The sequence below is a fragment of the Nanorana parkeri genome, unplaced genomic scaffold (assembly GCF_000935625.1).
Source record: "Nanorana parkeri isolate BGI_ZX_2015 unplaced genomic scaffold, ASM93562v1 scaffold387, whole genome shotgun sequence".
Classification (NCBI taxonomy): domain Eukaryota; kingdom Metazoa; phylum Chordata; class Amphibia; order Anura; family Dicroglossidae; genus Nanorana; species Nanorana parkeri.
Window position 1 is genome coordinate 769,218 of NW_017306655.1, and position 13,547 is coordinate 782,764.

Genomic DNA, 13,547 nt, shown 5'->3' on the forward strand with positions numbered 1-13,547 from the left:
ATATATATATATATATGGGATTAGGGATGCACTGATGCCGATACTGGGCACTTTTACGAGTTCTCGTGAGTACTTTCAGGAGCTGAATGGAGCAGAGGAAAGTATGGGCAGCACAGGGTCTTAGTAGTTGGCACTGGAGGCTTAATTGTCTCCGGTCTAATTGGCCCTGTATGAATGTATGAGAAGGACCCTAGATTGTAAGCAACTCGAGGGCAATGACTGATGTGAAGTATGTAAAAGAGCAACATAAATTGTCAGCACTGTATAAATAACTGTAATTAATAAATAATGTGCTGTTAGGGAGGGGGCATTAAAGTGAATATTTTGCTTTTCTTGCATGGCACAAGCACAGGCTTGCTTTAATAAGAACAAGAAGAAGGTGTGAGTCCAAAACTCACAGGCATTAGAACCATCGTAAGTAGCTTTAGCTATGCAGCATCAGCTCAAAAAGGCAAAAGAGGCTTGAAGAAACTTTCAATGTAATAACCAAAATGTGAATAAGCAAGAACAATTTACTATTTCTCTGGCTTTAATCCTTTTCAAGCATTTATAATGAAGCAATTTACACACTATGCAGTGCATTATTAAAGAATAAGTGCATGTTTAGACTGAGTCCACTTTTTCTTCCCCTGAACTAAAAGTTCACACCCTCGCCCTCCGCAGATCTGTACTTACCGAGATCAAAAACCACTGATCTGCTCTTTGTTGAAATTCAGCGCTACAGGTATACCTCTCCTTGCCACATTTGTCTCCAGATTGGGAGATGGCCCCTATGGGGCAGTAATTTGCATGTGCTGCTAGCAGAGGGTACAATATGGCACTAGATGTATACAATAGTGTAACTGCGCTCATCAGATCTCAGTAAGTATGGATCTGCAGAGAGGGAAGGTGGGATTGTTTAGGTCAAGGGAGGGGGGCAAAAAGGATAAGTGCACTTTGTTTTAAAGTGAACTTATCCTTTAAAGTTGACCCAAACTCAGGAAGTGAAGATTTGTTATGTTATAGGGAGCATTTAGAAATGTTAACTGTGACGTAGTAGTACACAAAGTTCACATAAACTTTTACATTCATTTACAGCTCGCCAGATAGGAATCGGCGTCCTTCAACAGAAGTTGTCAAGTATTCAGCTGCCAGATTATTCGGGGTCCTATGATGTGGGGATCCTGGGAAGCGTGCATTATGACATCTCTGGGTGAATAATTATTGGATGTTTGTCATTAGTGTAAATAAAGCATTGCTGAAATCTGTAGAAATGACAGACAGTACTGTATATCATTGATGTTATCTACATCTACATATCACTGAGCGGGTTGTAGCACACCCAGTGAATAGCACATTGTTCCACTGTTGCATTGGTTTAAGAACTTTCCTTAATTTGTCATATGCCCGGCAAGCAGGATAAGTGCTATAAAGTGCTGTCTTCATAGAACATTTGTTGTAACCAATCGTAGCTCGCGAGATACTGAGCTTTGGGTCACGAGAGGACGCTAGTATATGTCCTCCCGTGACCCTTAAGAGAACTATGGGGAAAAACCATTAAAGATGAACAGTACCGCAACACACTAACGTTTGCATACTGAGGTACCATGCATTACTGCAATGGAGCAGCCTGGCATTACATATAATAAATACAACTCATGTGAGATCACAGAGATCTCCGATATCAAAATATTCAATCCTCAAAGATAAAAAATCATCATGAAAGATCAAAGATATTTCACTTTAATATGAACCTGTTTTTTTAATGTAATATGTGATGTAAGTTGTTATATTACAAGTCGTTATATTTAAGCTCTCACGGGCAGGGCCCTCCTAATCATCAATGTATTAAATTGCATTGTAACTTTATTTTGTAACATAATAGTAATAATAATATCTCTATAGGTAAGGCTTTTTGTTTTGGGGGGGTGGATAAGCTTGTATTAACCTGCCCCCTGTTTTGTACTGTCTTACAGCATGGCTATAACCAGCGTCCAGCTGCCCAGCTCACAAATTACGTTTGTTCCCAACGTTGGCCTTAAGGTTTCTATTGATCAGGCTTTTATTGAAATACATGGACGATGGGGAGTAAAGTACTTGTTTGTGTAAGAAATTGCAATATCAAATATGAATGTTTTATATTTTCTGAGTTGCATCATAAGAATTAAAGACCTCCCAGGAATTTCAAATATTAACCCTTGCAGTGGGGCTACCTCTGCACTGCAAGGGTTAACTGCTCATTTCTCTCTAGGGGCGAAAACACAGAAAAAATATTCACAGACAGCTCACCTCTCTCCCCCTCCAGTTGCGCACCTAATGGACTTGCATTAGACGTGATGACGTCACAGGGTCTTAGACTGCCGGAGCCCGGGGAAGCATTTCTTCTTCTTTTCACCCCTTAAAAAACAAAACAAGCATTTAACTTTTAAAATTCCCGGAGTACTTCTGTAGGAGCAATGTTATACCACACGTTATGTTTTGGACATTTAAAGTGATTCTATCACTAAATTATTACATTTATCCTCTGATCGGGGAGGAGGGAACGAGCAAAGCTTTATAATGGAAACTGGTGCAAATGTTGGCAAACTGGCCACAATAACAAAGCATATAGACCTGTTTTAGGTTCTCTGTGCTATCCAAGCCAGTGAACTTTGTTTTAAAGTGCACTTATCCTTTAATATTTTCTTATCCCGTCCATATAAATGAGATACACAGAAGAGGCATACTGAAGTTGAAACCCATGAACAGCCACTTAACAGGAATTTCCAGTTTCAGTGTAAATCCCTGTTCTAGCTCTGAACCAACTTGAACTGTAAAGTAACACCAAACACATGACTCTAATAAACAGCAAGAAGAACAAAGCTTGCCATCTGCTATGATTATTCCATCGAAATACAATTCCCATTGTACTCCTATTCTTTTGTATATTAGCCATTTTTTAAAACCCAACTATGTTTGTGTAACCCAACTCTACATTGTTTAAGTCTAGGGGGCAATAAAGAGGAAATAACCTAACTCTTCCTGGCTCCAGTGCTCTCCTCTTCTCCCTGACGCTTTCCTCTTCTCCCATACTTGATGATCTTGCTATAAATCCTGTGTCCTCGAAACTTCCTGGACACTGATCTGCCCAATGCTGTTAGCCTTCCCTGCTATCTTCTGTGAAATACAGAAATACCAACCTCTGTGTAATGGATATGGAGGGAGGGGTAGATGTTCTGTAAGGATATTATAGGAAAGAGCAGTAAAGCACAACCCTTATGCAGCACTGCATATGTCATGAACAAATATGCCCTCTCCTATGTATATATCAGACATCTCAACTCAAATTCTGGGAGTCTCCCGCTATTGGATAGTGGCTCCTGGACATCCGGGAGAGAAACAATTTCTCCCGGAAATGTTTACTCTGCTCTGAATAAAACTTTCCGTGCTGTCTGGTATAGGACCTAATAGCTAGATTGCTATTGGCTATTGCAAATTGAAATAGCCAATTGCAATCTAGCTACTAGTTCCTATGCCGGGTATTTTTTTTGTCCTGACGGCAGCAGCTGTCACCACACAAAAAAAACCCAGCAGATAGCAAAGGAAGCATTCACTTCTTTGATATCTGCCTTCATTTCAGGGGTGTGCTCTCTTCCTTTCACAGAGTAGGGGGGGAGGGTTGACAGAGGAAACCTCCCTGAAATGAAAAGGGCACCTCCCTGAAATGGCTTATTTCAGTTTTGGATCCCTGATGTATACTATTACAAACGATATATAGAAGAAACATTGTTAGACAGATAACAAACACTGATAACATTACATACAGCAAACTGATCTTATTTCCACCTATAACTTGAAAATGTTGAAAAACACAATGCATTCCCTTTAAACAGGAAGCATATACATATTTTACTGTGTTTCCTTCCAATAGGTCAGACAGTGGTGACTTCAACTTGAAGGTCTTAAGAATATCCATTGCTGTTGGTCTAAGTTTAGGAAGTGATGGATCTGGTAGGCCAACGGTGTCCACCTCTGACTGTAGTGCACATATTGGGGACATGCAAGTACACTTCACAGATACCATCGAGTAAGTTGATTCTCTTTATTTCCGATAGAAGCTTGTTTATAATGTACTGTGCATGGCAATGATTGCTGCCGTACACCTTGATATGGACTACACTGTATTTTGAAGAATCACATTTAATAGACTTCAGTGGGTCCATACAAGGCAACCCAGCAAATATGCATCCTGCATTACTTCTTCTTTTTTTTTCTATTGTACAACAGCACGGCACGGAAGTGGGAGCCATTCCTAAAGAAAACAACAGATTTTTGTTTATTCCTGTAAAATGCATGGCAACATGCCTGGTGTGAATGAGCCATGATGTGCATTTTTGATGTTGCATTTTTCATCTGAATGTATGTGCACGTGTTACCCCAGCCAGTTAACAAACTTAAGATGGCCATGCACATTAAGATTTTTGAAATTTTACGATTCACCCATCCATGCTAAATAGTGTGGTTGGAGGAAACTCCCTTGCTGGCTAATCTGACAGCCGGCAACTGTTTGACTGCAATCAATGTTTGGATGACAGTTTTCCACCATGCTCCAGCCAAATTTTAGACAAATTTGATCCGTGTATGGCCAGCTTAAAGCAGGTTAGGCTGCAATACTTTCCATTAATACAAAAGTATTCTCCTGCAGTACTTCTCTTTCACCACAAGATGTCTTCAGTTTTCCGGGTTCAATGACACCCAGCATCACTACAGTGCCCTTCATTCATAGTGTGTTCATGCAGAGAGCCCTCTGTCTCTCCAAGGACCACCCGCCACTGGAGAAAATTGGGAGAAAAAGAGGAGCTTGTGTGTTACATGACCAGCCAGAAGACATCTGAAAAGGAGAAGTATGCTAGAAAAAAAGCATAGAATACAGCATGAGCATGGGGAAGACTTGGGGAGAGCCAAAGACCAGAGTTGGACTTTAACCAGCTAAAGATCCTCCTTGCCGGGTGCATGCCTGCAGGGGTAAATGCTCAAACTCACTGTTAGCTTCTCCACCAGGATCCCACAGCCATTGTCTACAGCTCTTTTGGCCCTGATCACTGCCACAGCTTGTTATAGCTTCATTGCTTACTAAGTGTAGACAAAAATGTTACATTGTAGTTAGCTACACCTGCCAGGAGCCACTAATATCATTGTAAGGGCCTGTTCACACCATATGCTTTAGATTGCCCTGGTCACCCTTGCCCAATGCAGTCCTAACGCATAGGTAAGGCAAATTGCCTTTTTGTGCTATGGGTTCAGTTCACACCCTTGCACTGCCATGGTGTGTGCTGAAAAAAAAATGTAGAACAGGCACAACCTTTTTATCACCGCAGCATGTTGCAACGTACTACATCTGCCTAGCAATGCTCTGCTGTGAATAAAATAAATGAAATGTCACTTTGTTGTATTTTACTGAAGTTGTAAAAAAATAAGTAAACAGCGTGTTGGATTGTAATCTCCACATCGGCTCTGTGTTCTTTCAAAGGCATGCCAACGGGTAGAGTAGGACACGTCCAGAAATTATTTTTTTACACAGCAATCATGAAGCAAATCTAAAAATATAAAAAAAAAAAGGGTCTTCCAGATTTAACCCCTGACTAGCCCTTAACAAGCCATAAATATCCTTAACTAAATAGGCCCTCTATGTATGCATGTGAGATAGGGACCTTAGATTGTAAGCTCCTTGAGGGTAGGGAATGATGTGAATGTGCAACTTTGTAAAATGCTGCGTAAATTGTCAACGCTATATAAATACCTGTAATAATGATAATAACTACCCCTAATTACCTCCTGATTATGTGCTATTTAGCCAGTGCCGACTTTTGATAAACTCTTCCCTAAACTGACCCTAAATGTATTAAAATCACACTTAAATTGGGGGATGTTATACTATATGTAGATGGGCTAGTGTATACATCAGGTTCACCCATGGATGTATTTATGGGTTTCCATGGCTGTATTTATGAGAACTCATGGCTGTATTTATGGGTGCCCTTGGCTGTATTAATGGGAACCCATGGCCGTATTTATGGGAAATCATGGCTGTATTTATGGGAACTCGTGGCTGTATTTATGGGAACTCGTGGCTGTATTAATGGGAACCCATGGCTCTATTTATGAGAACCCATGGCTGTATTTATGGGTGCTCTTGGCTGTATTAATGGGAACCCATGGCCGTATTTATGGGAAATCTTGGCTGTTTTTATGGGAACCCATTGCTATATTTACGGGAACCCATGGCTATATTTACGGGAATCCGTGGCTGTATTTATGAGAACTCAAGGCTGTATTTATGGGTGTCCGGCCAAACCCATGTGTGCACTATATCCTCCAGAAATGAAACTATATGATGGTTATCCACACAAAAGCCGCACACCACAGATCCATCAATTAATGAAAGATTTCATTAACTAGTCAAGACATGTCCAGCACATCGAGGCTCCTCACTTTGGAGGCCGCCCACTTTAACATGTTTCACTCCTGTGAGGCTTAATCATAGAGATACAAATATGAAGGTTATGTTTGTGCTTTGCCCAAATTATGTAAGCTTTCAAGTTACTCCAAGGATCTTCACGTGTATGGAGTTCTGCACGATCCTCCAAACAAAATACAGCAAAATGGCAATGTGTACTATTACTACTCATCCCAGATTGCCCCTCTATATGTTAAGCAAATTGTTTTGAATGAAAGAAGAAAATCTAAATATAACTGTATGTAAGACTATATTTAGGTATGTTTTATTAATTAAAGCTTAACTCTGGGCACAAAATCTCAGGAGCAAAGTGCATGATTGGATTTATGCTGGATTATTGTACAGATCTGGAAGAAATACACAAAGTACACCAAGATCCAAGAATACACAGGACTCTTGTTTGTAGACAATATGTGTGTAGCCCGGATTTGAGCTTTAATGTAGATCAGATATGTCTGCCTAGAGCTAGTCTTAGATATAACATGTACAGCACTTTTTACTGTGTGTCTTTTCTCTAATATTCTAGCTGGCTCGTTAACCTCTTTGATGACGCCATCGCATCATCCCTAAGACAAACTATGGAAAATCAGGTATTTTTATCATTACAATTCACAGCCTTTCCTGTTTCTATAAGAAAATATACCCAAGTTCACTTCTAGTGTGTATATTCTTCTGCCTGTGTTTAAAGATGTGTATATTTTACAAGTATCAATACCAAGAGACATAACAGGCTTATCAATAACCAAAAGTGCATTGTGAAATGTGAAGTAACCCATAGAATAGACAAGCATGCCTGCATTATCCATTAGATAAAAGGAGGCTGCCATTGCTGTCCTTTCCCTCTGAAAATGTTAGCTGCCTGGCTGCCGTTATTATCCCCTGGTTTCAATGGTTAAAAAAGAACAATTAGGAGAGTAAAATGTACTTTTCCAAATAGTTTGAGCCAGCGTGTGACATTGCTGGTGTCACATGCAGGCTTTATAGATCGAGAACTAAGCGATCACAAACCGCTGATCACTCAGCTAAAGATCTTCTCCCTGCAGAGAGCGGTGATTGTCAGTCATGGATTTCCTCCTCCCCTCTCACTGTTCCTACACGGCTGATTGGAGGGTCAGACAGCAAAGGGGTGGGCACAGCTGGCTCTGGCTCTATAGAGGCAGAGCCAGCTGTCAATCAGGCAGCGGGGTGGATCCCAACAATATTGTCAGGATCTTTCCCGAGTGCAACGCGGCTCTGCAATGTCAGCATATAGAGGACAGAGGCCTGCTGTATGCTGACTTTGGGTCACAGGAGGACATTAGTAAATGTACTACTTTGCGGTGGTGTGCGGTGTCCCGGTACAGTGCCGAAGTACTGATCCCAGCACATCGCAATGTGTACTTTTTTTTGTTAGAACTTTATTGAAACATCACAAGTGACATTTTATTCAGTTCTACGGGCACAGCAGGGTGCAAAGCTGTTATGCCGCATTGCATCCAACTGCGCTGAGAAAAAGTGCACACCACCGCATTTCCATCGCAGCGCGGTGGTGTGAACTGAGGTCATCTGTGACAAGGCAAGTTCCCCTGTCTTGTGTTGGGACTGTGCTGGAAGCTACGGCCAGTGCAGCTTCAACGCAGATGGTGTGAATGGACACTTAATGTGATGTTAACCTGGAACATATATGTAACAAAGGAATTTTGGGCTGCATACCTTTTTCAACATCCGTAACTCAGAGCATTAAAGGCAGAGACAACTGAACATTTACCACTTTCAAAGGCAAGTCATAATTTGTGGCAGGCTTTGTTTCAGTGATATGAGTTTACTCGACTGAAATCTAATTGCAGGCTATAGATTGTTGCACGTCATTACTGCTCTTTGCTGAGCGTTTAAGGGTCAGTCAACCCAAAAGGGAGATTTAAGTTATAGGTGGAACTTGTTAGGCTGATTCACTCCTGGATTCTTATATGTCTTGGATAACAGTCAGATCTCCCTGCTATAATTCTCAACTTGGTTCTTGTCCATGTGGGGTAGAATTTACTCTCTGTCTATCCTGGTGATTACTGAGTCACCCAGAGAAAATTCAAAATGATACACCATCACCAGAACAGAAATGGAAGGGGACACTTGTTCTAAGGGCAGCTAAGAGGGGATTTTCCCTCACTTTTCGAGAGATTTCCTTTCGCTTCCTGGTATAGAAATCTCCACAATGGGACACGGATGACAAAAAAATGTTTGCCTCATGAAGATGGCAAAGGTAAGGGTCACAACGCTGCCCGGAATTGGATAGTGGTGGTACAGCGTGGTCACCCTAATAAGAGAAGTGAAGGAGGCCTAGCATCATTAGAGGTCAGTTTGGCAGATTTCTTTGGACCTAGATAGCCTTCTAAAACACAGGAGCATAACTGCTGTATGTTACAGTTTGTTTGTTTTTTCCAGCTTTATTTTCACCTGATTATCCCGCCAGTAAAACATTTAGGTGTACGTTTAATAAACTGTGATAAAACCAGCTTTATCTCGAGTTAACTTTACTCAGCAGATCACTTTGTTTTTCTCGGCTGCACAGAGGCTGTTTAATAACCTGCGAAAAGAAAACTTATCACACGAAACAGCTGTGAAGTCGTCACGGTGATCAGTAGAGAAAGCAATGCGGGGAATGTATTCTGAGCTGCACAATGACATCCTCTGTGATAATCTACAATCCTCCTGACAGGATCATAGTTTACTCTGCCAAACCACCCATTAACAATATTACAAACCACCTCTATAGCAAAGTGCAACAGTTATGTATCTGTTCAAATGATGAAAATTGCTAAAAAGCAGGATTTACATGTTCCGATTTGTTCAGCATGTACCAGTACAAAAGCATGAATCAAACTACCAGAGGCAGCCACAATGCGAGGCAGTGATGGGGTTAAACATTCTAAAGGGGCACTCTGATGGAGCCAAGCGATGTAAGTGGGCACTCTGACACATGCTGGAAATTAGAATGTTTGGCGTCCCTGAAAAAAGCCTGCTGTCCCGAGATAGGTGCATCAGCACTGTGTGTGTGCAAACACACTAGCAGCAGGTATTAATGCATTATAAACAGCGGACCATGGTGGCAAAATGGTCTTACAGATTGTTATGTGTGGAGTGCAATTTTCACTGCATCTGCCTGTAAAACATGCTCCCCAGACATCCTTCAAACTTAATTTGGTGGGCCTGTTTCTGAGGGAGACTGAGCCTTCAACAACAAGCCCTGACATGACCTTACTGAACTTTACCTCACACTACACAGATACAGTGAGGGGACTTGAAACTGCCACTGTCACTCTCATGAGGGAAGGGTGGCATTAAGACAGACTTCCCTCCTTTTCCCTCGTAATCAGCATTCAGCCTACCTGGGCAGCCAACCATTGCTACTGGCAGAAATGTCCCAAAATGTCAGAAATCCAGAAGAGGAGCATCTGTGCTTTATTTTAACTGTTCCTGAAGGTTCCTAAAGTCTCTAGATTTATGACAAGTTCCTGTATGTTTGCTCAGTGCTTCACGATAAAAAGGCCTTTATCACCAGGTCTGACAGGGTGCTAAATCAAGGGTACTTTTCACAATACTTATCCAGTGATAAAGCTGTTCTCTACTTTTCTCCCTTTATTAAACAGGTACATTCCCATTACTTTCTGTGCACTTATCACCAGGATGAGAAGAGGTGAGATATTTCAGTTCCTACCTGACTTATCACGGGTTATTAAACACCATTTTCTAGACTTTTCAGTTTGCTAAGGTGAGAAAAGCCTTCTCACTGCTTATCACACTCTTTCACAGTTTATTAAACGTACACCTTATTGTATTTGGGTGAAAACAGTCACTCACTGTGCTGTATCTGTTGAGGAGCAGCATTGTCACCCTAGGAAAGGAAGTATTTTGTTTCTACAGAACATCTTCCCCTCTCCTCATCATGGGAGGGGGGGGACAATCGGCAGTGGCACAGGAAGTTATCAGGGTACAAGATTTCTGGAAGGATTTGGCAAACTATTTATTTTACACTTATTGAACAAATACTGTATAACACATGTTTTCAATAGTATATTTAACAGGTAGCACATAAGAGAATTTCCTTGTTAAGGTTCACATACCCTTCAATGTTATATAACTTTTAATGCTGCAATAAATATTTTTGTAACATTAAAATAGAACTAGGGTCAAAACCTTGGACCTGGGGTTACCCAAGTTGTTTCTTTTGACTGAAATCCATTTCGAAACAAGACAATATTTTCAACCATAGCTTCTGAATTGCTAAAAATAATATTCTCCGCGGCTGGAGATAACTGTAACACTGCTAATAACACTCTTTAGTCCAGTTAAAATCTTTTGTCTGCTTACATCTTAGCCTTCTACTGAACACCTTAGGTTGCTGTGACTATAGTAATTATGGATTTAAAATGAATCAGCCATCTTATTAGTATACTGTATATAGAAGTAGATTAATTAAGGTGTTCTATATACAGTATGTATGCTATTGAGAGTGTGTGATTGTAAACGTATCTATCATTTCAAACCACAGGTCATTTGCCTGTAAAACTAACATTCAGGCCACCAAAGACTGTTCTTAACATTGACTTGGTATAGATCGCATTTTCTCTTCTCCAGTTTATTCTTTAATCTTCCCTTTACTGTACATAGATGGTCACACAGTCCACTGTGAGTCCTATATGAAATCTTTTAGGGTGATATGAAAGCTGCTAGAATTTGTGTACATGGACATGTTTTTTCCAGGCCCATATTCTGCTAAGCTTAGATCCACATAGCATAGAGCCTTGGTTCTCAACTGGTGGGTCGTGAAACGAAAGTGGGTCACGACCCCGTGCTCAGTGGGTCACCGCATGCCTTCCAATTTTCTAGTTGAGAGGCTCCTCAGCCTTCCCCTAGCGCAGCACTGTCAGTTCTCGCACCCAGCACCCATTTAAAATATGCTGCCCGGTGCCGAGCGTCATCTTGAGGTGGTGTGGGGTGGGCTGGAGGTATGGCCGCGCGGAAGCTCCATCCATCCATCCATCCATCCATCCATCCATCCATCCATCCATCCATACATACATACATACATACATACATCCATACATACATACATACATACATCCATCCATACATACATCCATACATACATACATACATGCATTGCTTACAGCACCCTTGCGCAGAGGTGCCTGGACCGAAGTGACGTCACATCTTCGCTCCCGACACCTCTACGGGCGCGCATGAGAGCTGTACAAGCAATGGATGGAGCTCCATCACGGCACAGCAGCCCACACAGGAGCCCAGGTTGAGGATCCACTCCAGTTCTCATCAGGTAGGGAGACTGGGTGGATCTTAAAAATAAATAAATAAAAAATCTTTTTTGGAGTGTATATGTGTGTGTGAGAATGTGTGCCTGTCAGTGGTTTTGAGGGCCCGTTCACACTAGTACAGTGCGTTAATCACATAGTCCCATGCGATTTACACACTGTACCACGCAATGATACCTTTCGTGCGCTCTGTTTTGGGAGTTGCGTTGCATTGCCATTTATTTGAATGGCACCCCAAACGCACCTCCCACCCACAGTTTGATCGCCTGCACTGGAACACGCAATACCGCAATGCTGTGTGTTCCATTGCAGTACGCCTTGGGTCGTGACTTAATGGCCAAGGACAAATGTGGGTCCTGAGGTTACACAGGTTGAGAACCACTTGCATAAAGCATACAAAGCTACCAGACACAGTTAGGTCATTCACCTCTATAGTGAACATACTTCTCAGCATACTTTAGGTAGAACAAAAGGCAAACAGAAACATTGTATTTATATTTGACATTTTATTATGCTTAATATAAGCAATATCCGTGCATTTAGGCGCATTTAACTGCGTAAAAGCAGGCTAAGCGGAGCCAGGATGCAGGAGTTTGGGTAAATGCTTCTAGATTGAATGCACCCCGACACTGCTAACCATCTAGGTGCACATTCAGCAAAAGCAAATCATTACATGCTTCCTGGTACATTCAGAAATGAACTCCAAAAGCACCTGGGCTCATGTATTTTTATTGCCATGTGCATGAGGGCTCAGGTGGTGGGATTCAAGAACTCGCTGGTCTCTCCAGAAATCTCTTTCTCTGATTAAGTCTCTTCCGCCGTTTCCAGGTCAACCTGTTTGTTATACCATCGAGGCTGATAAAATAAAAATAGAAGTTTTAATAATTTCATTTGTAAACAAAATAAAAAGTTTGCAAAGTAAATAGGAAACAAGAAAAAGATGCATACTGCATATGATTCTACTTACTAAGAAGCGGATGCTGGAACCAATGGCAATAGATGCCAGAATTAAAGCACCCAGCACAGAGTATATTAATATAGTGCTGAATGTAATCTCGTTTGAAAGCCGTTCTTCCATTGCATTCAGTAAAGACATGAAGTGATCTAAGAAAAAGAAATGCATACTCGTAAGAAGATCTGCTAAAGTAGATTAAATATTTCTATTATCTGTGTTTTCACCCAAGATTTATTTACTTATTTTTACACTAACCTGCGTCTGACATATTAATGGTCGCTGTGGAACAATGAAAAATAAAATGATCACAACATGTCACATCCAAAGAGGAATGCATCCTGCATGGTAGGTCCGTGCATAAATGTATGCAGTAAATAAAGATATACTTGTGCAGACCTTTTGGGCCAGTCTCATTTAATCCTAGGACTTTCGTAGGAGCAATGAACTCTGCAGAAGGGGGAAAAAATAGTTTAAAACCCCTGACATGTTAATTGCATTTAGAAAGTAAACAAATTCAGTGACAACTAGTAGCTTGGTCATTTAGCAGTAGCACATAGAGACCAGATATACCAGTACAGCTAAACTCCTAATCGCAGAACAGGTATGTGACTAGTCTACAGTCCCCTTCTTACCATTGTTGGGAGCCCCTTGAGATGGATTGGAGTCCACAGGAACAGAAGCTAGTACTCAGGCCCGGCGCAACCACAAGGCAAGTCAAGCGGCCGCCCGAGGGCTCTGATGGGGTGAGGGCGGCACTTTGCAGATGGGCTAGTTTTGATGGTTGCGGACAGGCCGCATGGAATCAGGCAGCCTC

General features: G+C 41.4%; 1 protein-coding gene across 1 annotated transcript in view; it reads left to right on the forward strand.

Annotated features, from left to right (window-relative positions):
* LOC108789318 (bactericidal permeability-increasing protein-like) overlaps positions 1-12,586 on the forward strand; it is a 15,124-nt gene extending 2,538 nt beyond the window's left edge. Inside the window, exons 2-6 of the mRNA XM_018559289.1 lie at positions 1,078-1,192; positions 1,956-2,084; positions 3,890-4,045; positions 7,002-7,065; positions 12,533-12,586. Of these exons, the coding sequence (XP_018414791.1) occupies positions 1,078-1,192; positions 1,956-2,084; positions 3,890-4,045; positions 7,002-7,065; positions 12,533-12,586 (518 nt within the window). The remainder of the gene's footprint in view (positions 1-1,077; positions 1,193-1,955; positions 2,085-3,889; positions 4,046-7,001; positions 7,066-12,532) is intronic.
* The last annotated feature ends 961 nt before the right edge of the window (positions 12,587-13,547 follow it).